This window comes from Panulirus ornatus, chromosome 13 (genome assembly GCF_036320965.1).
Source record: "Panulirus ornatus isolate Po-2019 chromosome 13, ASM3632096v1, whole genome shotgun sequence".
Classification (NCBI taxonomy): Eukaryota; Metazoa; Arthropoda; class Malacostraca; order Decapoda; family Palinuridae; genus Panulirus; species Panulirus ornatus.
Genome location: NC_092236.1, coordinates 45,089,470 through 45,117,467, shown reverse-complemented (window position 1 = coordinate 45,117,467; position 27,998 = coordinate 45,089,470). Strand labels below are relative to the sequence as shown.

Below are 27,998 nucleotides of genomic sequence, written 5' to 3'. Positions count from 1 at the left end.
CTCAGTTCCATACAATGATCTTTTTGCTTACTTAACGGATTTAGCAATGAAAGATCTAGGGTACTTTAACTTAGATCCTATAGAATATATCTTCTCAAACTCATCATGAATATACTCTGGACTGCAAATAAGTAATGCTCTGAGTAAGAAGTAGATGAAGTTCTTTGTGTTTGGCCAACAAATGAAAATTTACAAATATTTCTCCCATCACTTAGTTAAATTTAGTACCTTCCATCCAATGTACTTTCAAAAATGAAAAAAAAAGTAAGTTACCATTTTTAGATTGCATGATCCATAGGCAAGGAAACAAGTTTAAGATTAGCATATACGGAAAACCTACCAATGTATGCTCATATATCCATTATCACTCAACATGACAAGAGTTAAATTATCATTTCAATCGATGTTTCCATATGCCTTGTTTAGTCACATTAAAAACTAAGATCATGGTATTGACTGGAGTAACGCCACCTCAGTTATTAACTCTAACTCCAGTACCACGAGAAACATCATTGAATCTTCTATTATTGAATGCACAAAGAATTATAATTTTAATGATAGTGATGGTCTATATAAATTGGATAAATCTATTGTTAATAAAATATACTTGATGACGCGCAAAATTGTAATCCTTTCCAATATATATATATATATATATATATATATATATATATATATATATATATATATATATATTATTTATCTATTTTGCTTTGTCGCTGTCTCCCGCGTTAGCGAGGTAGCGCAAGGAAACAGACGAAAGAATGGCCCAACCCACCCCCATACACATGTATATACATACACGTCCACACATGCAAATATACATACCTATACATCTCAACGTATACATCTATATACACAAACAGGCATATACATATATACACATGTACATAATTCATACTGTCTGCCTTTATTCGTTTCCATCGCCACCCCGCCACACATGAAATAACAACCCCCTCCCACCTCATGTGTGCGAGGTAGCGCTAGGAAAAGACAACAAAGGCCACATACGTTCACACTCAGTCTCTAGCTGTCATGTAATAATGCACCGAAACCACAGCTCCATTTCCACATCCAGGCCCCACACAACTTTCCGTGGTTTACCCCAGACGCTTCACATGCCTTGGTTCAATCCATTGACAGCAAGTCGACTCCGGTATACCACATCGTTCCAGTTCACTCTATTCCTCTGACACATATATCCTCTTGGTCAATCTTTCCTCGCTCATTCTCTCCATGTGACCAAACCATTTCAAAACACCCTCTTCTGCTCCCTCAACCACACTCTTTTTATTACCACACATCTCTCTTACCCTATTATTACTTACTCGATCAAACCACCTCACACCACAAATTGTCCTCAGACATCTCATTTCCAGCACATCCACCCTCCTGCGCACAACTCTATTCATAGCCCACGCCTCGCAACCATGTAACATTGTTGGAACCACTATTCCTTCAAACATACCCATTTTTGCTTTCCGAGATAATGTTCTCGACTTCCACACATTCTTCAACGCTCCCAGAATTTTCGCCCCCTTCCCCACCCTATGATTCACTTCCGTTTCCATGGTTCCATCCGCTGCCAAATCCACTCCCAGATATCTAAAACACCGCACTTCCTCCAGTTTTTCTCCATTCAAACTTACCATTTCATGTGTGGCGGGGTGGCGATGGAATTGGATAAAGGCAGCAAGTACGGATATGTACATGTGTATATATGTATATGTGTATGTATATGTATGTGTACATTGAAATGTATAGATATGTATATGTGCTCGTGTGGGAGTTTATGTATATACATATGTACGTGGGTGGGTTTGGCCATTCTTTCGTGTTTCCTTACGCTACCTCACTAACGCGGGAGACAGCGACTAAGTATAATAGAATAATATGTATATACATCATACAAACCTCCAACAAGCCAGGATCGAACCGGGACCCCTGTGCAACAGGAGGGAATGCTACCGCTAGGCTATGGGCCTGGCTAATAGGAAATAACTATTCGAATACTATGTACTCGAATACCCTTCATCTCACGATGGTGAGCAACGGGATCTATACCGGTCGTTTCCCAACAAACTCACATAGCCAGCAGATAGCATTTTACTGAATCTAAGTGTACAACGCAGAGGTATATGAATATGAACAACGTGCATATGAACGCGCACCTTCATAGAACATACAAACCTCCAACGGCCAGGATCGAAGTTGTTGTTGAAAGGTAACATTTCTCTTATCAAAAGTTTGTTATCTTTGTCCCCTTCATTGCCATATATGTATAGACTTATCAAAACACATAAACAAAATCTTCCAGCAAGACCTATAGTGATTTCAGTATATATATATATATATATATATATATATATATATATATATATATATATATATATATATATATATTCTTTTTTTTTTTTTTTTGCTTTGTCGCTGTCTCCCGCGTTTGCGAGGTAGCGCAAGGAAACAGACGACGAAAGAAATGGCCCAACCCACCCCCATACACATGTATATACATACGTCCACACACGCAAATATACATACCTACACAGCTTTCCATGGTTTACCCCAGACGCTTCACATGCCTTGATTCAATCCACTGACAGTACGTCAACCCCGGTATACCACATCGCTCCAATTCACTCTATTCCTTGCCCTCCTTTCACCCTCCTGCATGTTCAGGCCCCGATCACACAAAATCTTTTTCACTCCATCTTTCCACCTGCAATTTGGTCTCCCTCTTCTCCTCGTTCCCTCCACCTCCGACACATATATCCTCTTGGTCAATCTTTCCTCACTCATTCTCTCCATGTGCCCAAACCATTTCAAAACACCCTCTTCTGCTCTCTCAACCACGCTCTTTTTATTTTCACACATCTCTCTTACCCTTACGTTACTTACTCGATCAAACCACCTCACACCACACATTGTCCTCAAACATCTCATTTCCAGCACATCCATCCTCCTGCGCACAACTCTATCCATAGAAACGCCTCGCAACCATACAACATTGTTGGAACCACTATTCCTTCAAACATACCCATTTTTGCTTTCCGAGATAATGTTCTCGACTTCCACACATTCTTCAAGGCTCCCAGAATTTTCGCCCCCTCCCCCACCCTATGATCCACTTCCGCTTACATGGTTCCATCCGCTGCCAGATACACTCCCAGATATCTAAAACACTTCACTTCCTCCAGTTTTTCTCCATTCAAACTCACCTCCCAATTGACTTGACCCTCAACCCTACTGTACCTAATAACCTTGCTCTTATTCACATTTACTCTTAACTTTCTTCTTTCACACACTTTACCAAACTCAGTCACCAGCTTCTGCAGTTTCTCACATGAATCAGCCACCAGCGCTGTATCATCAGCGAACAACAACTGACTCACTTCCCAAGCTCTCTCATCCACAACAGACTTCATACTTGCCCCTCTTTCCAAAACTCTTGCATTCACCTCCCTAACAACCCCATCCATAAACAAATTAAACAACCATGGAGACATCACACACCCCTGCCGCAAACCTACATTCACTGAGAACCAATCACTTTCCTCTCTTCCTACACGTACACATGCCTTACATCCTCGATAAAAACTTTTCACTGCTTCTAACAACTTGCCTCCCACACCATATATTCTTAATACCTTCCACAGAGCATCTCTATCAACTCTATCATATGCCTTCTCCAGATCCATAAATGCTACATACAAATCCATTTGCTTTTCTAAGTATTTCTCACATACATTCTTCAAAGCAAACACCTGATCCACACATCCTCTACCACTTTTGAAACCACACTGCTCTTCCCCAATCTGATGCTCTGTACATGCCTTCACCCTCTCAATCAATACCCTCCCATATAATTTACCAGGAATACTCAACAAACTTATACCTCTGTAATTTGAGCACTCACTCTTATCCCCTTTGCCTTTGTACAATGGCACTATGCACGCATTCCGCCAATCCTCAGGCACCTCACCATGAGTCATACATACATTAAATAACCTTACCAACCAGTCAACAATACAGTCACCCCCTTTTTTAATAAATTCCACTGCAATACCATCCAAACCTGCTGCCTTGCCGGCTTTCATCTTCCGCAAAGCTTTTACTACCTCTTCTCTGTTTACTAAATCATTTTCCCCACTTTGCACACCACCTCGACCAAAACACCCTATATATATATATATATATATATATATATATATATATATATATATATATGCATATATATATATATATATATATATATATATATATATATATATATATATATATATATATATTTCATACTATTCGCCATTTCCCGCATTAGCGAGGTAGCGTTAAGAACAGAGGACTGGGCCTTTGAGGGAATATCCTCACCTGGCCCCCTTCTCTGTTCTTTCTTTTGGAGGAAAAAAAAAAAAAAGAGTGGGGAGGATTTCCAGCCCCCTGCTCCCTTCCCTTTTAATCGCCTTCTACGACACGCAGGGAATATTCTTTCTCCCCTATCCCTTATATATATATACATATATATATATATATATATATATATATATATATATATATATATATATATATATATATATATATATATATATATGGCCTTGATTAGGACCTCAGCTGCCTGTGTCGTCTCAGCTAGCAAAATATAAACTATTTTCTTTGACACACTATTCGCTAAAACCAATACATATGTAACGTTCACTAGCTTTCTCTCTTTTTTCATTTCTTCTCTCCACACTTTTTGCTTCATCAGATAAAGTGTGCGCTAAATGTCCCTCAGTCAAATTGCTCACTGATTATGCAACACAATATAGGTAACAAAACAAGAATGAGTCACATCTTGAAGTGTTAGAAATGCGAGAGGTGACATGGAAAAAAATATGTTGACTCATGGAGCGTGTTCCCTGAGTTCATGTGTGGCAGTGTGGTGGACAGGGGTCAAACCCGCTGGGTCAACGGTTATGGCGGTCGGCTGAGGCATCAGCCCTGGAGAAAGTCCGGTAGAGGTAGATTGGGGTCATTTGTGGTGAGGCAGAGAACAAGTGTAGAGTTCGGGCTTGCCCTGTGTTTTGATGATTTATGAAGGGATTATATTGTCTTATGTGCATGGCTTCTGTTATCTGTCGTCATGTAGGGCCTTGGCGCTTCTGTTATCTGTAGTCATGTAGGGCCTTGGCGCTTCTGTTATCTGTAGTCATGTAGGGCCTTGGCGCTTCTGTTATCTGTAGTCATGTAGGGCCTTGGCAATGTCTCAGTATTATCGTGATTTTACTGAGATGCCGACGAGTGAGATTTATGTTATGGTGTTGCATATTTGATTTAGGACTTCCGCTTTGAAGACGAAGTGTTAAGATTCAACTGATCGATGTAGTAGTCATACCGATGCACTTCACGTTGATTTGAAGTTTACAACCTTCAGCTGGGCAGCAGTACTTGTGAACTACATTAGTAGACTGTACTGGGTTATTACTCTATACGAGGTTGTATCATAATGTAGTCACTAGTTTCCTTGTTCTGGTAGTAAATGATGATCTTAGACGATCTTCAGGTACGTTGCAGGTGATGTTCCTATCTGTTATCTCCTTCAGGATACATTCGTCGGTCCGATAGGTAGGATGTATATATATATATATATGCATATATATATATATATATATATATATATATATATATATATATATATATATATATATATATATATATTATATTCATACGTGGTAGCTATTTTCCGCATATGCGAAGGAGCGTCAAGAACAGATGACTGACCTTAGAGGGAGAAATCCTCACTTTTCCCCCTTCTCTGTTCTTTTCTTTTTCTTTGTTTCTTTCTTGAAAGTAAAACAGGAGTGGAGAATTTCCAGCCCTCCGCTTCCTCCCCTTTAAGTCAGTCGCCTTCTACGATTCTACGACACGTAGGGAATACGTGGGAAGTATTCTTTCTCCCCTATCCCCAGGGATAACGTGTGTGTGTGTGTGTGTGTGTGTGTGTGTGTGTGTGTGTGTGTGTGTGTGTGTGCGAGGGAGAGAGGGGTAAATCATTTGTGCAAATAGAAAAAGAAGAGGAATGTGGTTCCTGGTGTAGGTAGGTCTGTGTCACCATGTCCGTTTGATCTGTTTACGGACGTGGTGGTGGAAGGAGTAAATCCTAGGATCTTGAAAAGAGGGGCGGATCCGCAACATGCTGGAGGTGGAAGGGTATTAAGAAATGAATCAGCTGCTGTTTCCAGATGGCGCAGCTCTGGTAACAGACTCTTGTCAGAAACCTAGAGGTTGATGACAAACTTTAGTTAAGGTCTTAAAGAATGAAATTGAAAGTTGAAAGTATTCTAATGAGGCTTCGTGGAAGATAAGACAGGACGATTTGAGAATGAGTTTAAATGGAGAGGACCTGGAGGAAATTTGGTTACTTTAGGCTCCTTGGATTAGACGCGAGGATTCAAGTGATTCACAAGATAGGAAAAGGGGTAAGTTCCCGAGTGTGTTCAGAAACGTGTGGAAGGGAAGGTCAGTGTTTGGATGAGGCTGTAAGACTCGCATGTTAGAAGTATTGTAGCCTACATAAGTAATGAAAAGATGAAAACTTAAAGTATTAGTTGGAAAGGACAGGGTGAGGGAGGCTACGCTGAAAATGAAACGTATAAGGTCGATTTGTGGTGTAAGCGGGAAGCAACACTGTCGTAGGTGAGTGGTCGTGAGCATAGTCAGAATACGTAGGAGTCAGCTAGGGTGTGCTGAAATGCATTTGGGAATCTAAAAAATATTAGTGAGGAGAGATAAAAGGGATCAGTGTGATGGAAACGGAGGATACGAGGAGGAAGGAAATACTGAGGAGGAAGTGAAAAGGATTAAATGAGGCTTTCAGGTATTGAGACCTGAACACTCATGAGCATGAGAGGCGTACGTTGGACTAATGAGTTTGAGCGATGCAGCACACAGAAGGAGAGATGTTCACGCGCTGAACTAAGGCATATGAAGTAGTCACGATAAACCATTGAGTCTTCTGTAAGGTTTGCCCTGTAAGACAGGCCCCAGGTATACTGTATGTCAGCTAAAAATTGAATGAATGAGAATGAGTCTGTTTTTGTCTGTTTCTGATGCTACCTCAGAGAAAAGAGAAAGTATATATATATATATATATATATATATATATATAGAGAGAGAGAGAGAGAGAGAGAGAGAGAGAGAGAGAGAGAGAGAGAGAGAGAGAGAGCTATGCGGAAGATCAAAGCCGGCAAGACAGCAGGTTTGGATGGTATTGCAGAGGAACTCATAAAAATAGGGGGGTGACTGTGATGTTGACAGGTTGGTGAGGATATTCAATGTATGTATGATTCGTGGTGAAGTGCCTGAGGATTGGCAGAATGCATGTATAGTGCCATTGTACAAAGGCAAAGGGGATAAAGGTGAGTGTTCAAATTACAGAGGTATAAGCTTGTTGAGTATTCCTGGGAAATTATATGGGAGGGTATTGATTGAGAGGGTTAAGGCATGTACAGAGCATCAGATTGGGGAAGAGCAGTGTGGTTTCAGAAGTGGTAGAGGATGTGTGGATCAAGTGTTCGCTTTGAAGAATGTATGTGAGAAATACTTAGAAAAACAGATGGATTTGTGTGTACCATTTATGAATCTGGAGAAGGCATATGATAGTTGATAGATATGCATTGTGGAAGGTATTAAGAGTATATGGTGTGGGAGGTAAGTTGCTAGAAGCAGTGTAAGGTTTTTATCAAGGATGTAAGCCATATGTACGAGTAGGAAAAGAGGAAGGTGACTGGATCCCAGTGAATCTCGGCTTGCGGCAGGGGTGTGTGATGTTTCCATGGTTGTGTAATTCATTTATGGATGAGGTTGTTAGGGAGGTGAATGCAAGAGTTTTACAGAGAGGGGCAAGTATGCAGTCTATTGTGGATGAAAGGACTTGGGAAGTGAGTCAGTTGTTGTTCGCTGATGATACACGCTGATGGCTTGTTGGTGACTGAGTTTGGTAAACTGTGCGAGAGAAGAAAACTGAGAGTAAACGTGAATAAGAGCAAGGTTATTATTCAGTTGGGTTGAGGGACGAGTTAATTGGGAGGTAAGTTTGAATGGAGAAAAACTGGAGAAAGTGAAGTGTTTTAGATATCTGGAAGCGGATTTAGCAGCGGAAGTGAGTCACAGGGTGGGGGAGGGGGCGAAGGTTCTTGGCGCATTGAAGAATGTGTTGAAGACGAGAACGTTACCTCTGAGAGCAAAAATGGGTATGTTTGAAGGAAGAGTAGTTCCAACAATGTTATATGCTTGAGAGGCGCAGACTGTATAAAGATAGGGTTGTGCGGAGGAGGGTGGATGTGTTGGAAATGAGATGTTTGAGAACAATATGTGGTGTGAGGTGGTTTGATCGAGTAAGTAATGAAAGTGTAAGAGAGATGTGTGATAATAAAAAGAGTGTGGTTGAGAGAGCGCAAGAGGGTGTTTTGAAATGGTTTGGTCACATGGAGAGAATGAGTGAAGAAAGATTGACAAAGAGGACATATATGTCAGAGGTGGAGGGAATGAGAAGTGAATACCAAATTCGAGGTGGAAGGATGGAGTGAAAAAGATTTTGAGCGATCGGGGCCTGAACATACAGGAAGGTGAAAGGCGTGCAAGGAACAGAGTGAATTGGAACAATGTGGTATACCGGGGTCGACGTGCTGTCAGTGAATTGAACCAGGGCATGTGAAGCGTTTGGGGCAAACCGTGGAAAGCTTTGTTGGGCCTGGATGTGGAAAGAGAGCTGTGGTTTCGGTGCATTACACATGACAGCTAGAGACTGATTGTGAACGAATGTGGCCTTTTCTTTTCTAACGCTACCTCGCGCCCACGCGGGGGAGGGGGGTGCCATTTCGTGCGCAGGGGGGTGGCGACGGGAAATGGATGAAGGCAGCAAGAATGAATATGTACATGTGCATATATGTATATAACTGTATATGTATATGTATGTATACGTTGAAATGTATAGGTGTGTATATGTGTGTGTGTGTGTGTGGGCGTTTATGTATATACATGCGTATGTTGGTGGGTTGGGCCATTCTTTCGTCTGTTTCGTTGGGTTAATTCGCTAACGCGGGAGACAGGGACATATATATATATATATATATATATATATATATATATATATATATATATATATATATATATATATATATATATATATATATGTATATATATATATATATATATATATATATATATATATATATATATATATATATATATATATATTTATATTTTATTATACTTTGTCGCTGTGTGTGTGTGTGTGTGTGTGTGTGTGTGTGTGTGTTATATGTATACAGCACGGTGACAGAGTTTTACCATCGCATATCATTGTTTATGTCTTTTCAGACGGTTTCTTCGCCCACCTTATTCATTCCACTCACTCATTTGCTGACGTCCATTCCTTGCTTTGTCTAGATAAATTACACCATTGGACAGTAATGCAAGTACTGTAGGCTTAGTTCTCGCTTTATAGTTCCTCTTCAAATATAGTTTTTCTCGCTATTGCTCGAGAAATTAACACAGACTTGTATGAAACAGGTTTCCTGGTGCTTCCAAATTACAGCAATGCATTCGCTTCAGTTTATTCATATGTTTATAAAGTATGAAGTTTGTAAGGTTTCAAGACAGAAATGTACAAAAAGCATTAAGCATTTCTTACACATAACTACATCATCTCTTACCTTCAGTATACCTTAACTAGAACCGTATGGACATCAAATCAATGGACTTGTATTATATATACATTTATTTAAGTACCAGCACTAGAAATAAGTTTAAGATCCCATAAAACTTCAGCATCAGATTTTACCTAAAGTAGAGTTAAGTCGTGAGAGGTTACAAGTTTGATTTTTTTCTTCTTCATTCAGGCGTCTCTTTGGTGCATCGTGGAGGGTTTAATGGCCATAGCCGTAGGCAGGCTTGGGGCAGACGGTCTTGTATGTATGCTGGGTGTGGTAGACGGTGTGGTACTGGGGCACCACTTCGGTCTGGTACTCGGTTTGGTACTGCACCTGGGTCTTGGTGACGTACTGTGGCTTGTACACAGTCTTGTACACGGTCTGGTACTGGGTCTCGGTCACGTACTGGGTCTGGTACTGGGTCTTGGTGATGTACTGTGGTACATACTGGGTAGTGGTGACGTAATTGGTCTGGTACTGGGTGTGGTACTGAGTCTTGACCTGAGTGACGTATTGGACCTCGGTCTTGTAAATGGTCTCCGTGACGTACTGGGGCACGTACTGGGTCTGGTACTTGGTCACGTACTGTGTCTGGTACTGTGTCTGGTAGTAGGTGGTGGGAACGACCTGCGTCTTGTAGACAGTGGAGTAAACTGGCACCTGGAACAAGCAGACATTAAACACTCAACATGACGGAATGAATCATTATCTCATACCGAGACAAATTATAAAAATGTTGCCAACTCTTAACGATTATTTTCATCCATGTCCTAAGCTTTGAAATACTGTTGGTTTTCATCCCTTCTAGTGGACTCATAAATTTGATGCGTGATATCAATGAAGGAAACAAAAACCGTAGTAACCTACTTGCTCACAAGTGTATTGCCCTCAACAACAGACTGTGATCCTTACTCTTGCTCCTGCTGAAATTTCGTGATACAATAGTGTATTTAATACGATGCATTTCTCATTGCTGTTGTTCCATATCATCCCTCAAATTCTGACCCTGTGGACTTTGCTCAACATTCCATTCCTTGACTCCTCCCATTCTTCTGACCTGCTGGACGTTCCCTCAGCGTCCCATCCATTGAGTCTTACCGACTTCTAACCTGGCGGACCTTCCTTCAGCGTCCCATTCCTTAAGGCAAGCCTTTACCGACCTGCTGGACTTTCTCCTTAGTGTCCCATTCATTGCATCCCTCCTTTACTCTCCTACTGGTCCTTCCCTCATTGTCCCATCCCTTGAGACCCTCTGACCTGCTGGACCTCTCATCAGCATCTAAAACCTTGAGGCTTCTTAGTACTGACCTGCTGGACCTGCGTTTGGTACTGGGTGACGTAATGAGTCTTGGGGTAACAGGGTTTAGGGTAGCTAGGCTCAGCTAACGCCGCTGCCACCGCAGCCAACACCACCACCACCACACGGACAGAGGCACACATCATCTGAAAGCACAGTTTAAATGTACATCATTTCAAAAAAATCAATATGCATTGTTCATCACACACATGGACAGAATGTGTCAGATGTGTCAGAGGTGAAGGGAACAAGGAGAAGCGAGAGACCAAATTGGAGATTGAAGGATGGAGCGAAAAAAGGTTTTGAGCGATCGGGGCTTGAATATGCAGGAGGGTGAAAGACGTGCATGGAATATAGTGAAATTGCAACGATGTGGTATACCGGGGTCGACGGGCTGTCAATGGACTCAACCAGGGCATGTGAAACGTCGGGGGTAAATCATGGGAAGGTGTGTGGGGCCTGGTTGTGGAGATATATGTACGTTATGTGTATGTATGTGTAAGAGCTTGGATGGATCTTCATCTGTTTCTTGGCGCTACCTCGCTGACGGGGGAAACGGCGATCAAGTAATAATAAATGATGAAATAAGTATTCATCATAATGTGCTTTCTCATTTTCATGCACATACTGTGTGTGTGTGTGTGTGTGTGTGTGTGTGTGTGTGTGTGCGCGCGAGCGTGTGAGCCCACGGGAGAATCATCTCCTGCAGCTGCCTCAGGGATTTGTTACACTAAAACTAGATAAATTGATCCGAAATTCAAAAGTCGCTTGTATTCCATCTTGAAACAAGTTTAACTTCTCACTTCTCATACCAGGAAGGTCCTGGAGAGTGTGTGACTCGAGCAATATGTGCCATTATATCCTTGGTTGGGATGTGGAGTTCGGTGTTTCGTCAACGGGAAGTTTGGTGCTTCGCTCTGCTTACGAATCCCACCACAGACCATCAAGTCAGTCAAAGTCGTGTTGTTACCTACCTTGATGGTTGTTCTCGCTGTGATCTTGAGTGCAAGAATGAGGACATAGGCAGCGGCCCACTTATTTATAGGGCGGGGTTTCTTCCTGCTGTCAGAGTTGCCGCGCTCTACAACCCCTGTGAGATATTGTCTGCGTTTATCTTTGGGAAGTTGCTGTGATCATCAGTACTCTGTGTAGGACTGCGTAAGTGTGTGTAGTTAAATGCGACTTTATCTTACGTGTATAGTGTATTTGAGAAATAGTGTTTGTTCCTTTCCATCATATCTTCATATCTGGCAATGCATATTACCAACCCTTGGAATTGTTACCAAAAATCATGTTCCGTTCCCCCCACCAACGCCCAAGTAATTCATCCCTACACAAGGAACCGTTGCGCCAAGGTAAAGCATTACATGTAATCTTTGCGAAAATTGTCTCCGCCTTCAATTCCCTTGTGGATTACCATGAGAAGCGGGATAGATGATACGCCCCTGGATTACACTAGAAGACTTTGTGGTCACTGAGTCGCTAAGATCATAGTGGCAGGCAACCCTTATCCTTCACTGTCGATCACTCTCACTGTCAAAGTACGCGTGTGTCTTTGTGACACGGAACAAAGGCATCTGCATCAGTGAAATATCAGAAATGCGTTTGATGACAAATGGCGTGACGTGACAGATTTTCTTGGCTCAAAAAAGATCTACGAGGAATGTAGGACGTTTCCACCATCCCGCTAGTCTGGAAACAAGATCGAAAGATGTGAGTGGGAACCATTCCTGTCTCCGTGTTACAAATTAGGCAGCTCTATACGTGGCACTCATGTCTTGCATTGTTAACATAGGACGTTTGAGATCTTGCCCTCTGGCTTCCCAGAACTGGCAATAAACCTGAACTCTCGCCTGAGGCGTTTTTCAGCTATTACTGTACTGTTTTAATTACCTCACGTGGACTGAGAGTTTACTGAGATCTTTACGACAAAATGATTTCCTAAATAAACAAATGCTCTATTTTTCTGTTATTCTATGTTAGCTGAGAAGACACGGGCTGACGCGGGAAACGGCGATTATGTATAATGATTATATATATATATATTTATATATATATATATATATATATATATATATATATATATATATATATATACAATCAGCCTGAACCAGATACCCATTTTACGGATTAACCCTTAAGGAAGGATGAACAGTGAGGATGACTGTGGACCGACTGTCGCAACCAGGATTCGAACCTAATTGCCTGACCCCGGCGGCAAGTGAACGCTTCATGGTCAACAACGCTAACCGCTACACCACGGAGGTTAATACTTAAGAAAGGAAAATATGAAAGACCGACAAATGGTCTTTGTCAATGCTGAGGTTCCGCAAAGTTCGTTCTGGGACCATAGATCGTTCCAGGATCTTTGTTCGTTCCAGAATTATGGTTTGTTCCAGGACCATGGTTCGTTCAGGGACTATGGTTTGTTCCAGGACCACGGTTCGTTCAGGGACTATGGTTTGTTCCAGGACCACGGTTCGTTCAGGGACTATGGTTTGTTCCGGGACCACGGTTCGTTCAGGGACTATGGTTTGTTCCGGGGCCATGGTTTCTACTAACCAGCGACACAGTCGATCGTGGTGTCTCCACGACCATCAAGTCAGTTAATATTCGACAAAATTTGTCTGTTCCAGGCCTAAGAGTGAGAGCTTTTGCAATACCTAACGCATATCAGATGCGATTAATACAAAGGGACTGGATAATGAGAGTCGTTTGTCTGATACAGATTATGTATCCTGAAGTTTCACCAACAATAGATAATCGGTATTTGTAATAATCAGTTGTAATATAACCATTAGATCAGATACTGAATAAGCTGTACCATTATTCAAATGTAAGTGGTGAAAAGTTAATCTTAGACCCAAAAGTAAACTTAACCTGATCTCTCTGTGGAATATCTAAATCATAAAAGATCAGCTCGGAATATCCTACAGCAATATTTCCTGGTTTTCTGTTGCAAGGCATAAGACGTTAAGCAAATGCAAGGCTCAAATCAATGCTATAGAACAAAGAAAACTGAATTTTATAATCAGCCAAAGAGTAAACTCCCCGGTTGGCGTGGCCCTTCACTGCCGCTGAGTTATAAGGAGGTGCTATACCTTGCAGGAGCACCACGTCCGTACTAACGTGTGATTGTACCTACCAGGAGCAACAAGCCCGTTGTGACATGTGATTTGATATAGTGAAGGTACCTTGAAGGAGCAGCACACCCGTAGCATCATATAATCACCTATAACGAAAGTACCTTGCAGGTGCATCATACCAGCGTCATACGTATGATTACGTACAAGGGAAGTGCATCTTACAGGGGCACTGAGTCCATGATAACTGGTGGATACTTAAAGCACAGCCATCTAGCAATAGAGTCGCTCCCGCAATAACAGATAATTAAGTACACAGTTAGCATGCCCTGCGGAAGCACCACGCCCGTGACCCGGCCCTGAAAGGTCACCACCCACTTCCACGGGGTCACAACGTACCGTGATAATACAGCCAAAACATTAACACCTATTGTCATGGGGCAACGCTACCTCTCCTGTGGTTGAGTTCATCTGTCATGTGTTATGTCTGGGAGGCAACAGTGGTAAGGTAGATGCAACATCAATCCAATTTTGTGGCCAATCAGTAGTGACTGACGTAGAAGAGACTGGAGACCAGAAGTGTAGATAGGTTTTACTTATCATCCAACTAATTCTAAACCTCTGAAAGATTTTCGCGTCTATATTTACTGTTCTTGTGCCACATCACTGGTCTGTCTTCTATGAAAAGATAACCACAGCGCAATTGATCTGATGCAAGAAATGAGAAATAGGTGAAGATAAAATGATCTGGGTATATCTTTGTTCTCATGATACAGTGATAAATATGTACACAGAAGAGAAGGCTTTGGGACACGGGGAACACATTAAGATCTATTAACCTAAGAGTACCTGGAACACTTATAGATATTAAACAGAACCAAGGAATGCCTCGCCAACAAACCAAGGAAAGCCTCGCCAACATCCCCGCAGCAGCCGGTGCACACCTTATTGTCTGAACGATAGAGTCTTAAAAGTCTGCTCTTTCCCCTATCTTGGAAAGGATGAGCACTACACCTCTATGTGAACGTACTCGAACTTAGCACCAAAACCGTACAGCAACTACATCGAAATATATCACAACAATCTTGTTTTTCAACGTTGATAGGTAAATGATAGCCGCTAGAAGTTTTCCATTGGCTCTGTTGATTTCTAGAGGCGTCAAACTTAGCTTTATGATTATCAGCCTTACCTATTCCTGATTAGGGTGAGGCAGCCTACCAAAAGCGAAGTCACAGCGACTAAGCTTCCCAACAACCAGATCGTAACACGAGACTAATACAACCTCACACTTTCCGTATAGTATCGCAAATGATATGTAAATATCACCTGTTAAAGGATGCGACATGAGGTGGTTATAATAGACGGTGAGGTGGTTATAACAGACAGTGAGGTGATTATATTATAATGTTTCACTTATCATACAGATTGACCAGATTGTTTCTGGTACACTGGATCTATCTAACTGAAGTGAGGCAACGCATGCAAAACGGAAAAACAGCGCACGCGGAAAGAAAAAAAAAGTGAATTTAAAACTTATTTTGTAAACATTTTGATGAGAGAAATAACTGATCGATAACTACAGAATACAGATAAAATTCAAAAACGTCATTTGACGACGAATTAACCAAAAATTCATTACGACTCTTAACAGCAAATAAAAGACTGTAGACGTCGGAGTTTGATTTATGGGGTTATAACCAAGACCGGACCAAACAAAGACGCTCGTTGTGTTGGACTCAAATTCTGTACTTAGAATTCTGTATCGTTATTTTCTTTTTCTTTCATATGATTTTTCTCTTTTTCGATATTTCTAAGAACTTTTCGTTTTTTAGAATAAGTCGAAAAAAGCGATATTAAAGTGGCTCAATTATAGTGAATGATTACCATTCATTTTATAGTGTCTTGTAACACTACAACTTCAGTATATGAAGTGATAAACAATTCCTGAATAATTCCCGTGTAGGAATGAGTGATGCATTATGGACACAGAAATGGATGACCTTCAATCACATTTTTTTTTTGTTTTGCATTTTTTTTTTTTTATGTATAAACAGATGTATATTTATCCTTGACGCACGCGTCCACTTCCGGCTAAACCTCAAAGGTATATACAGATTAAGCGAACAAGGTTTATTAAGGTTTCTGTCCCAAGCGATATCAAAATACAGAACGTACTCGATGCTCCAAACGACAGTTGCCTGTGTGTGCTGTCAACACCGCAGAGGTGCGTTCAGACTGAACGATGAGGTGACGCTGACACATGAAGTGAGCTCGTCACTATTCCCACTTGACCAGAGTTTTTCCTCAACACAAAGACACTGCTGTAGCTCGCGTGACCGCCGTACTCAGCGACACGGTACAGTTCACCCACGCCCACTTTGCTCAGCCAGAAGCTGCCACCTGCCTTATTTACGATGAGATAGTAGACACGACCACGGCAGGATATCCCCGGGGAAGGTGTGTCCTGTTACCTCATCACGGCGGTTACCACACGAGAGAAAGTAATAGACACGCGAATGTGAAAGGTGAGGCCTAAGACGAGTCGACCCTGGAGATAGGCCTTCAAAAAAATAGACTAATGATGGAAATTGATATAAGTCTGTCGATTCTGTACACCACACACACACAGCCTCGAGCTGTCCCCGAGGCGAGGCCAGACACCTGGGCCATAGTCAAACGCTTGACACACTGACCCACATCATTTCTATTTACCGGGGGATGATGACCCGATCGTCGTCATGCCTGAAGATTGGCCGAATGCATTACCAGTGCATAAAGACAAAGGGGACAAAGGCGAGTGCTCGAATTACAGAGATATTACTTTGTTCTGTGTAACTGGTAAGCCGTATGGACGAACGGAAAGAACAATGTGGGTTCAGGTGCGGTAAAGGATGTGTGGATCAGGCGCCAGGTTTGAAGGGCGTGTATGAAAAATACTGAGAAACAAAATAATCTGTATGTGGCATTCAAGGATCTGGAGAAAGCATATGTTAGGGTTAGTAGGGATGCTTTGTGGAAGGTGTTACGAATATGTTGAGTAGGAGGAAAGATACTAGAAGCAATGAGGAGTTTTTCAATAGAGTAAGGCATGTGTGTGGGTGGGTAGAGAGCTCTCTCGTCCGTATCTAACTGATACGACCGAGAAAGCTTTGCTATGTTGTCATGGCCGTAGTGAAGGCCATAATGGATTGGAATTATGCCTTACTGGCATATAAATCAAAATGTAGCTTTGAGGGAAACATAGTAGAATCCACGTTTAGTGATTGTGAAGAGAATACGAATCTTTCATTTGATCAGTGGACGCCAACCACCATAACGCTAGCAACCAGCAAAAGGATTGTATCAGGTGCTATACCCACCCAGACACACACACACACACACACGACGGGCTATATACCCACCCAGACACACACACGGGCTATATACCCACCCAGACACAAGCACACACACGACAGGTTATATAACTTAACTTAAAGTTGTGAACATTTCTCTATATTTTTCTTGCCAAACATTTAATGCATCGTGTGGTTTTTATCTTCATATATATATATATATATATATATATATATACATGAATAGATTTCTATTGAAGCTTATAATCACCACGAGCTAGCGATATAACAGGACGTTGCTTCACGTTCATTTAACCCCAGCAATCTCCTTGAAGTGTTTAGAAGCAAAGCAATGAGTTGCTGTTCTTGTCTTGCCTTGGCGCTCATAATTTGCTCCGCATTTCACGCATGGAACACCAATCGGAGGGAATTGAACCATTCGCTGTGAAAATCGTAAACAGCGAGCATGATCATGCACGAGCATGTTTGTCGTCATGTTTACAATGACTGCGTTCATCTGTTTCTCTCTGGTCTGGATTTGGTCATAGAGGGTTGGAGTAACCTCCGCACACCATCATTTTCGAATAGGTCATACAAAAAAATACCGCCCAAGACCTCATTGTTACATTATTAGGACTGAATGAAGCAGTTTCGAATGAGAGTTCGTAATCCCAGAAACCAGAGTTCATACATCTTTTTCTCTCTCTTTTACTGTACTTGTCACCAAGGCATCCCAGGTATGTCCCCTGTAGTATGAACATCCAGGCTCCAGCACGGGGTAAAGTCCCGTGCTAGGGGGCAGTGAGGCCTTGTCTCTCGTGGGTAAGCCAGTCAAGGTCCTGCTCACACTCCTCCTGCAGTTACTGAACGACCACTGTGAGGTGTCCTGTGGTACGGTGAGGATTGCTCTCTGATGCAAAGCCTGACAGTGACACTGTCCGGTACACAGCCTGACAGTGACACTGTCTAGTGCACAGCCTGCCAGTGGTATTGTGTGATGCACAGTTTGCCAGTTTTACTGTCTTCTGCACAGCCTGACAGTGATGCTGTGTGGTACATAGCCTGCAAGTTCTACTGTCTGGTACACAGCCTGCCAGCGATAATATCTGGTGCACAGCCTGACAGTGACGGTGTTTGGTACATAGCCTGCCAGTGATACTGTGTGGTGCACAGCCTGACAGTGGTACTCTATGGTACATAGCCTGCCAGTGATACTGTGTGGTGCACAGCCTGACAGTGATACTCTCTGGTGCACAGCCTGCCAGTGATACTGTGTGGTGCACAGCCTGACAGTGGTACTCTATGGTACATAGCCTGCCAGTGATACTGTGTGGTGCACAGCCTGACAGTGATACTCTCTGGTGCACAGCCTGCCAGTGATACTGTGTGGTGAACAGCCTGACAGTGGTACTCTATGGTACATAGCCTGCCAGTGATACTGTGTGGTGCACAGCCTGACAGTGATACTCTCTCGTGCACAGCCTGCCAGTGATACTGTGTGGTGCACAGCCTGACATTACACTGTCTGGTGCACAGCCTGCCAGTGATACTGTCCGGTACACAGCCTAACAGTGATACTCTGTGGTACACAGCCTGACAGTGACAGTCACTATTCGCGGCAATTGTTCCTTTGAACTTTATAAACACTTTGTATGTGTAGAGCCTTAGATTTTCTTCTCCCCACTTACTCTTACGTTCACTGTACAGAAAAAAAAATGACGTGTGTGTGTGTGTGTGTGTGTGTGTGTTTGTGCGTGTGTGTGTGTGTGTGTGTGTGTGTTCCTTTCCTCACCTTTCCACATAGCTGCACCTTTAATCTTCTATCTTCTGTGAACGTGCCCTAATTTAGATAAGGCCCCGCGCTTTTCGAAGGCCGAGCAAACCAATTACCACCCCCACCACCACCAGTTGACCCTCTGGCTATTCTGTCCTCATATGATCATATGTATGTCCCAATCTATACACTCATCCCCTGCCTATATACTGATACACCTGTCCTCAGGTAGCAGTATACTATCATTACATATGTTCTAGTATACTAAATCATATGACCTTATATGTTTCTGTCTTCACCTCTTGACTGTCCACCTCCTTGCTCATCCAGACATGTCTTCTTTCCCAACATTTCTCAATACCTTTTCCCTCTTCTTCCTCCTCCTCCTCCTCGCAGTAGCTGACCCGAACTCCACTATGTATCATCATATCCAAACACCTCGTAAGGCAGCCCATACAAACAGGCCTGAGACTGTAACTCTTGATTACATATCTAAATGAATGTTGTTTGTTCTCATGTTTGTTGTACCACCGCTGCATCCTAATGTTCCTGCGGGCCGCTCTCCACGCATGACCAAACCTTGAGAAAGGGCATACCTTGGAGCTCTTACGAAAAGAAAACAAAGAAAACTGGAGGTGCCATGCGTGTAACAAATGAAACAGAATAGAAAATGGTTATCCTAGTTTAAGGTAGACAGTTGAAGCTGTGGTGAGACAACCAACCAACGAGACAAGGATATAAAATCCAAGAATTTATTCACCGAAAATTTGACACAATTTGTGACACGCGAGGAGCGTGGCGTGAGGCAGACAGACCCCCAGGTATGATAGCAGTAGTCATGCAGGGTGGGGTGGGGTGGGGTGGGGAGAGATATATATATACGTATATGTGAATATCTTTTTTTATCATTGTCCTGAGATATTTACATACCTTGTGGTCAAGAGCAGAATGCTTGGCCTCGCGTTCGCGGAAAAACAACAGCGTGTTCACCTCGCACACACACACAAGAGGACCTCGATTTACACCCCAGTCGAGATTAATGCCTTAGACAAGTTTCCCCTTAAACCATTTTCGTTTGTTTGGAAGACAATTCGCAGAGAGTAGTCAAAGACTTTTATGATAACCTTAAGATGATAATCCTCCACACACACATGTATTTATAGCATTCCACCGACCATATACTTAAGGTTGATAACTTTGCACTTAGTGGAAATAACTCAAAGGATTACTATAATTCCCTGGCTGGAGTTGAAATTATAGCGTGAACAACATAGCCTTCTGGGGGAGTATTTATAGACTGTACTTACGCGACGGTGAAGGTGACGCAAGGTCTTGAACATGACAGTGAGGATGACGGTAAGAATGTGAACTGAACATGACATCGAATAATTTTCTAAGCGAACGTGACAGTGAAGTTGAAAGTAATATTTGTATGGATTGAACATGACAGTGAAGTAGACGATAAGGTTTGTAGGCAGAAAGTGACGGCGAAAGTGACACGAAATTTTTGTAGCAAGAAATGATAATGGAGGAAAACAAAAAAAACTGAAGCTAGCACGGTCTACAGACTGGACTTGACAGTGAAGGTGATTACAAGGTTTACGAGCTGAACATGACAGTATAGGAGACGGCAAGATTCGTGAACTAAACATGAGAATGAGGATAGCATCAAAGCTTGTGAACTGCTCATGAAAGTAAAATTGTCATTAAAGTTCGTGTACTGAACATGACAGCAAAGGTGGCAGGAAAGTTTGCAAACTGAACATGACAGTAAAGAAGACGGTAAAATTCGCGGACCGAACATGAAAGTGAGGGTGGCGGTAAGGCTTGTGGGCTGAGAGTGACTGTGAAAGTGACGACAAAGTTTGTGGACTAAACACGACGAGGATAATGGTAAGGTTTGCGGAATGAATATGAGATTGAAAGTGACATCAAAGTATACCGTTTGAATGTGAAAATGACAGTAGGGACTCGCGGACTGACCTTGGCAATGAAGGTCACTGCGTGATTTGTAGGTTGAAAGTGACAGTCGAGATGACAACGAGGTTTGCAGACGAAATATGACTATGATGGCAGGTGCTGCAGAGTGAACATTGCGCCGAAGATGACAGTAAGGTTCACGGACTGATCATGACAATGAAGGTGACAGCAAGGTTTGTGATCTGAAGGTGACACTGGAGGAGACAACAAAATTTTCTGACTAAATATGACAGTGAAGGTGAGAGCAAACTTTGCTAAATGAACATGACAGTGAACATTACTACAAGATTTGTGCAATGAAAATGATAGCAAGACTTCCGGACTGAACATGACTATGAAAGTGACATCAAGGACTCCACAGTGTAGCTATATACTGCAGCGATGATAATAGATCACGCTTTTAGCTCTTAACAAACTTTTTAGTAGGCAACAGTAGGGTTAACAGTAGCGATCTTAACATACAAAAAGCAATTTCGAAGAATCGTACCACATCATAATATATATATATATATATATATATATATATATATATATATATATATATATATATATATATATATATATATTTTTTTTTTTTTTTTTTTTTTTTTTTGCCGCTGTCTCCCGCGTTTGCGAGGTAGCGCACGGAAACAGACGAAAGAAATGGCCCAACCCACCCCCATACACATGTATATACATACGTCCACACACGCAAATATACATACCTACACAGCTTTCCATGGTTTACCCCAGACGCTTCACATGCCTTGATTCAATCCACTGACAGCACGTCAACCCCGGTATACCACATCGCTCCAATTCACTCTATTCCTTGCCCTCCTTTCACCCTCCTGCATGTTCAGGCCCCGATCACACAAAATCTTTTTCACTCCATCCTTCCACCTCCAATTTGGTCTCCCACTTCTCCTCATTCCCTCCACCTCCGACACATATATCCTCTTGGTCAATCTTTCCTCACTCATTCTCTCCATGTGCCCGAACCATTTCAAAACACCCTCTTCTGCTCTCTCAACCACGCTCTTTTTATTTCCACACATCTCTCTTACCCTTACGTTACTTACTCGATCAAACCACCTCACACCACACATTGTCCTCAAACATCTCATTTCCAGCACATCCATCCTCCTGCGCACAACTCTATCCGTAGCCCACGCCTCGCAACCATACAACATTGTTGGAACCACTATTCCTTCAAACATACCCATTTTTGCTTTCCGAGATAATGTTCTCGACTTCCACACATTCTTCAAGGCTCCCAGAATTATCGCCCCCTCCCCTACCCGATGATCCACTTCCGCTTCCATGGTTCCATCCGCTGCCAGATCCACTCCCAGATATCTAAAACACTTTACTTCCTCCAGTTTTTCTCCATTCAAACTCACCTCCCAATTGACTTGACCCTCAACCCTACTGTACCTAATAACCTTGCTCTTATTCACATTTACTCTTAACTTTCTTCTTTCACACACTTTACCAAACTCAGTCACCAGCTTCTGCAGTTTCTCACATGAATCAGCCACCAGCGCTGTATCATCAGCGAACAACAACTGACTCACTTCCCAAGCTCTCTCATCCCCAACAGACTTCATACTTGCCCCTCTTTCCAAAACTCTTGCATTCACCTCCCTAACCACCCCATCCATAAACAAATTAAACAACCATGGAGACATCACACACCCCTGCCGCAAACCTACATTCACTGAGAACCAATCACTTTCCTCTCTTCCTACACGTACACATGCCTTACATCCTCGATAAAAACTTTTCACTGCTTCTAACAACTTGCCTCCCACACCATATATTCTTAATACCTTCCACAGAGCATCTCTATCAACTCTATCATATGCCTTCTCCAGATCCATAAATGCTACATACAAATCCATTTGCTTTTCTAAGTATTTCTCACATACATTCTTCAAAGCAAACACCTGATCCACACATCCTCTACCACTTCTGAAACCACACTGCTCTTCCCCAATCTGATGCTCTGTACATATATATATATATATATATATATATATTTCTCTTTTTCAATCGATCAAATTCACTCTATCCAGTCCACGACTTTCACCCTCCTGTATGTTTAGGCACCAATCACTCAGATCTTTTTTTTTCTCTCTATCTCCATCTACAGTTTGGTCTCCCCCCCCGTTCTCCTCCTTACCTCCACTTCTGACACCTACTTCTCTCTCTCATCTTCTCGTCACTCATTCTCTCCATGTGACCAAATCATTTCAACACATGATCTTCTGCTCTCTCAACCACACTCTTTTTATTACCACACATCTCTCTTACCCTTTCATAACTTACTCCATCAAGCCACCTCACACCACATATTGTCCTCAAACATTTCATTTCCAACACATCCACCCTCCTCCGCACGGCCTTATCTGTAGCCTATCCCTCGAATCCATATAATATTGTTGGAAATACTGTATTATGATATATATATATATATATATATATATATATATATATATATATATATATATATATATATATATATATATATATATATATATATAAATTTCTTTACTAGAGTCTTCTATCAAGGTTTGATTACCAGAAACAGAACTAAACAAGTTTTTAGATTAGTTTTGCTTTTGCTTATAGTTTAGAACTATTAATCCCTTCCCGACACTCCTCTCACTCACTACACTCCTATCTAATTTTCGAATACCTTTCAGTTTCTTTTTCAATATTTTCATAAAGACTACGTTGCCATCTTATTCACGCTTTATGTATAACCTTAGCCTACGCCCCAGGTACGCAGTTTATCGACCCCCCCTTAGTGGAGGATGAACAAGTGCGTTGACTGTGGACCGGCTACCGCACCTGGGATTCGGACCTATGCGCTCGACCCAGGCCGGCCCGTAAATGCCTTTAGGTTAACAACGGTATGAGCGACACCACGGAGGTCCTCAGTGTTTGATGATACGTGTAACAGGTGGTTTTCTGGGAGACAAGACAAGCAGCGTAGCGCCCTCCACACTCTGCTCGACCTCCCTCTCTTCCCACAGTTTCTGCCTCGTTATACCAGAATTAAGTCCCGTTCTTCGTAGCTTGATGTCGCATTCTGACAAATAATTCCCTACAGTGGCAGGGTATCAGCCTGCGTCAGTGGTGTATTGCGTGAGGTGGGAGGGCATTCGGGCATCAAAAAGTTTAGTTGGTCCTGAAAAGGAAAAATCACGATTTCCAAATCATTCCAGGGCCAGATATCCTGGAGAGGAAGATGAGGATTTTGATCTGAAATGGATGGGATCTGACTTTCCTTACGTCAATAAACTTGGGACCCGATAGTACTGGGGATCATGAAAATGAGAAGATCCGACTTTCCTTAGATAGTCATTGTATTTATGACAACGATTCCTGGGAAGGAAGGATACTGTAGCTGCCGACCCTGCATCACTCATATGGCAATCGAAAGTTGTGACCGTCGACCCGTGACGTTAGTTGTTTTGTTTGTCTGAGATTAAACCTCCTACAGCTGAGGAGGTGGGGTGCCCTATGCTATAGCGCGGCCTGCCGGTGGTGAGGGGTCTCACCCCTGAGCCTATGGGGTTGGGCTTGTTATCCCACCCGGCCCACACGCGAGCCAGGCTCCCTCTGGTGACGTCAGGCACACAGACCACGCAGTTCTTTAGACATGCGTTTTCTTGGTCTTATGTATGGTTCATGTTTATATTGTAATTTCTTTAGAAAATGTGTAAAGCTTACGTGATTCCATCTAGAAATATGTACTGCATGCAGTATAGATAGATTCATTACATTTTTCGAAGATTCGCCAAAGAGGTTGGAGGAAGTATATTTCGTCCCCTGGGCCCCAGTTTCCTTGATACGCCGGCGATCAGCGTCTTCCCGAGCTATATAGATATCTGTAAAAGGACTAATACCACAAAGGTAATGTTGAGCGTTTAGTTGAGATTAAATGATAAACTGATGTAATGTAGGATCTCAAAACACTGTCTTGACATTTTAAGATGTGTACTGGACGCATTGCAAGTAGGCGACACAAGTGTTCATCTCTGGCAACCAACCATTCAGCTTCGCTTCGTCTTTACCTGTGACCTGATGGGCTGCCTGTCCATGCTCGAGGGGTTTGTCATCCAGGCAGTCAAACATTATCTTGCTGGACTGACTGGCCCAACACTACCCCCATACGATCAAAATCATCATTTCCATTTCTATGTCAGCGATGAAAACACTAATCTTTAAGTAAAGGAAGAAATCAAAATGGATATAAAACACACAGTAACTGAAACCTGTTACTATGAAGAGCCTTCCATACGTATCGAGAGATTTTCCTGTTATCTTTACCTACTTGTACCTACTTAGGAGTTTGCTCATTGTAATGTCGCGACTGGAGTTGATGAACCAACATTTACGGACATGTAACAAGACACAATATTCAATAGACCTACGGTTAAATGTGACGAGAGTCGAACATGTCCTACCAGAGTTTACATTGGATATATGAACAGTTATCCCCGACCAAGGGATCAGTAAACAGCCATAGAGTCACCAAGTACGACTTGATCGTCCCTTGTGGCTGACCTGCCACCTACCTCTCATTTTTTCCGTCTTGTATTGCACTTCATACAATGCTTCATTACCACAAGTCCTCTGTGAATCTTAGTCGTCCTCACGAGGGTCGAGACACCGCGAAAAGTGGCATCTGTCTCGCACATCCCACTCCCTAGTGATAGCCTTTCTTGTCGGTCTGTTTCACGTGATAATCTCATATGGGAAAGGAGAATCCCTCTCGCCAGCACTTACATTACTCGTTTTAACGTCCAGGATCTTGCAAGGTGCGCTATACATCTCACACGACACATAAATTCTTATTTCTAAAACTTGGGTACAAAGGCTTGGTAGCTTACTTTCTTGTGTCAGACTCACCAGGACAGACAGATGGGAGCCACAGATCTCTCCCTCTCTCTCTCTCCGTCACACACTGCTGATGTTGTGGACAGCATTTGTCCATTAGACAAATGAGTGTGTGATCTATGCTGAATACAAGGGATGGGATGAAGCACCGGTGGGTCAGGTGTACCCATGACGTCGCTCAGAACGTCAGATTGGTGGTGGTATTTATGGATATGTGGTGAGTGACCTTAGTGAGTTGGTTATGATAATTACATACCCTTCAACATGCACACGTTCTCTTCTCTTTTTTAACACTACTGTTAGCTGTACTTCGAATCTGATTACCTTGATCAGGAACAGAAGTTGAGCGTGAAGTCGAAGTATGATAGAAAGTTGACAACATTCAATAGAAAAGTTCGATAACAAAGGAAGAGAGTGAAAGATGCCGAATGGAGCTACAACGGTGACTAATTTCCATGACTTAGCCATGTTCGGTACAGAGGTCGACGTGACCTTCTTGCTCCACTGTGTAATAGCAAAAATCTGACGACCAACTGCATCATTCCTATGCTGGTAAGGACCATGTGTGTCCTCGATGTTGTCACTCCTTGCGCTGTTCTGGTCTTGTGTTCATACATGGTCCTTTCTTATTCACCTGTGTTACGGCTTTTTCTCTTCGCATTTTGTTTCTCATGAGTGATGTAGTGGGTCTGACTGGTTCGGTGTGTTTGACTAGTGTAGTGTGCTTGGCTGGAATGATCTGCCTGGCTGGTGTGGTGTGTCTGGCTGGTGTGGTGTGTCTGGCTGGTGTGGTGTGTCTGGCTGGTGTAGTGTATCTGGCTGGTGTAGTGTGTCTGGCTGGTGTGGTGTGTCTGGCTGGTGTAGTGTGTCTGGCTGGTGTAGTGTGTCTGGCTGGTGTGGTGTGTCTGGCTGGTGTAGTGTATCTGGCTGGTGTAGTGTGTCTAGTTGGTATGGTGTGTCTGGCTGGTGTAGTGTGTCTGGCTGGTGTAGTGTGTCTGGCTGGTGTAGTGTGTATGGCTGGTGTAGTGTGTATGGCTGGTGTGGTGTGTCTGGTTGGTGTAGTGTGCCTGGTTGGTGTAGTATGTCTGGCTGGTGTAGTGTATCTGACTGATGTAGTGTGTATGGCTGGTGTGGTATGTCTGGCTGGTGTAGTGAGTCTGACTGGAGTATTATGCATGGTTGGTGTGAAATATTTGGTAGGTTTGGTGTGATATATCTCGCTGGTTAAGGTGTGTCTGGCTCGTGTAGTCTGTCTTGATGATACCTGGACGTGGTTTCTCCCATCGTATCGAGATGTTCCACTGAGGTATGTCCTCATGGATCTCCTCAGCTGGACCGCTTCAGTCACACCGTATGAAGGTTTCTTTGCTGATATGTTGATGATTCACGTTGCCCAATATAGTTGACTTTCTGCTGCTAAGATTGCGATTTCTTAAGTGGAGAAACTGCTATGTTTTTAGATTCAACCAGGTCGTCTCTCTCTGTCTCTCTCTCTCTCTCTCTCTCTCTCTCTCTCTCTCTCTCTCTCTCTCTCTCTCTCTCTCTCTCTCTCTCTCTCTCTCTCTCTAAATACACACACACACACACAATTACTATATATTACATGTGTGCGCACTCGTCTTCACATAACTTTGAGTTTGTTCATATATATATATATATATATATATATATATATATATATATATATATATATATATATATATATATATATACATATATGAATGCTCTAAAGAATGTCTTTCTAAATCTTCTGAAACATATTGTAAACACAACTCTTCTTTGTCACTCAAGATTTTTCTACTTATCGCTCAAAAGTGAATTTTCTCTGAAGTAAAAGATTTATGTAAAAGCTTTCTCATTTTTGGCTAATGGGATGGTTATTGAGCACATTTTGTTTTAGCGTTTCAGTCATATGTAAACAAGTGTGTGCTTTATAATCAAGGGAGTTCAGAG

At 42.3% G+C, this 27,998-nt stretch overlaps 1 protein-coding gene and 1 long non-coding RNA gene across 3 annotated transcripts in view; one reads left to right on the top strand and one right to left on the bottom strand.

The window, feature by feature from the left end:
* LOC139752827 (uncharacterized) overlaps positions 1–27,998 on the top strand; it is a 149,665-nt gene that overhangs the window by 15,537 nt on the left and 106,130 nt on the right. The window lies entirely within an intron of this gene.
* Positions 9,578–12,071, bottom strand: LOC139752608 (uncharacterized). The gene is made up of 3 exons (XM_071668363.1): positions 11,961–12,071; positions 10,998–11,132; positions 9,578–10,349 (listed from the first exon to the last, which is right to left on the bottom strand). Exons 2-3 carry the CDS (start codon positions 11,130–11,132, stop codon positions 9,906–9,908), a joined length of 579 nt encoding a protein of 192 aa, XP_071524464.1. The 5' UTR covers positions 11,961–12,071; the 3' UTR covers positions 9,578–9,905.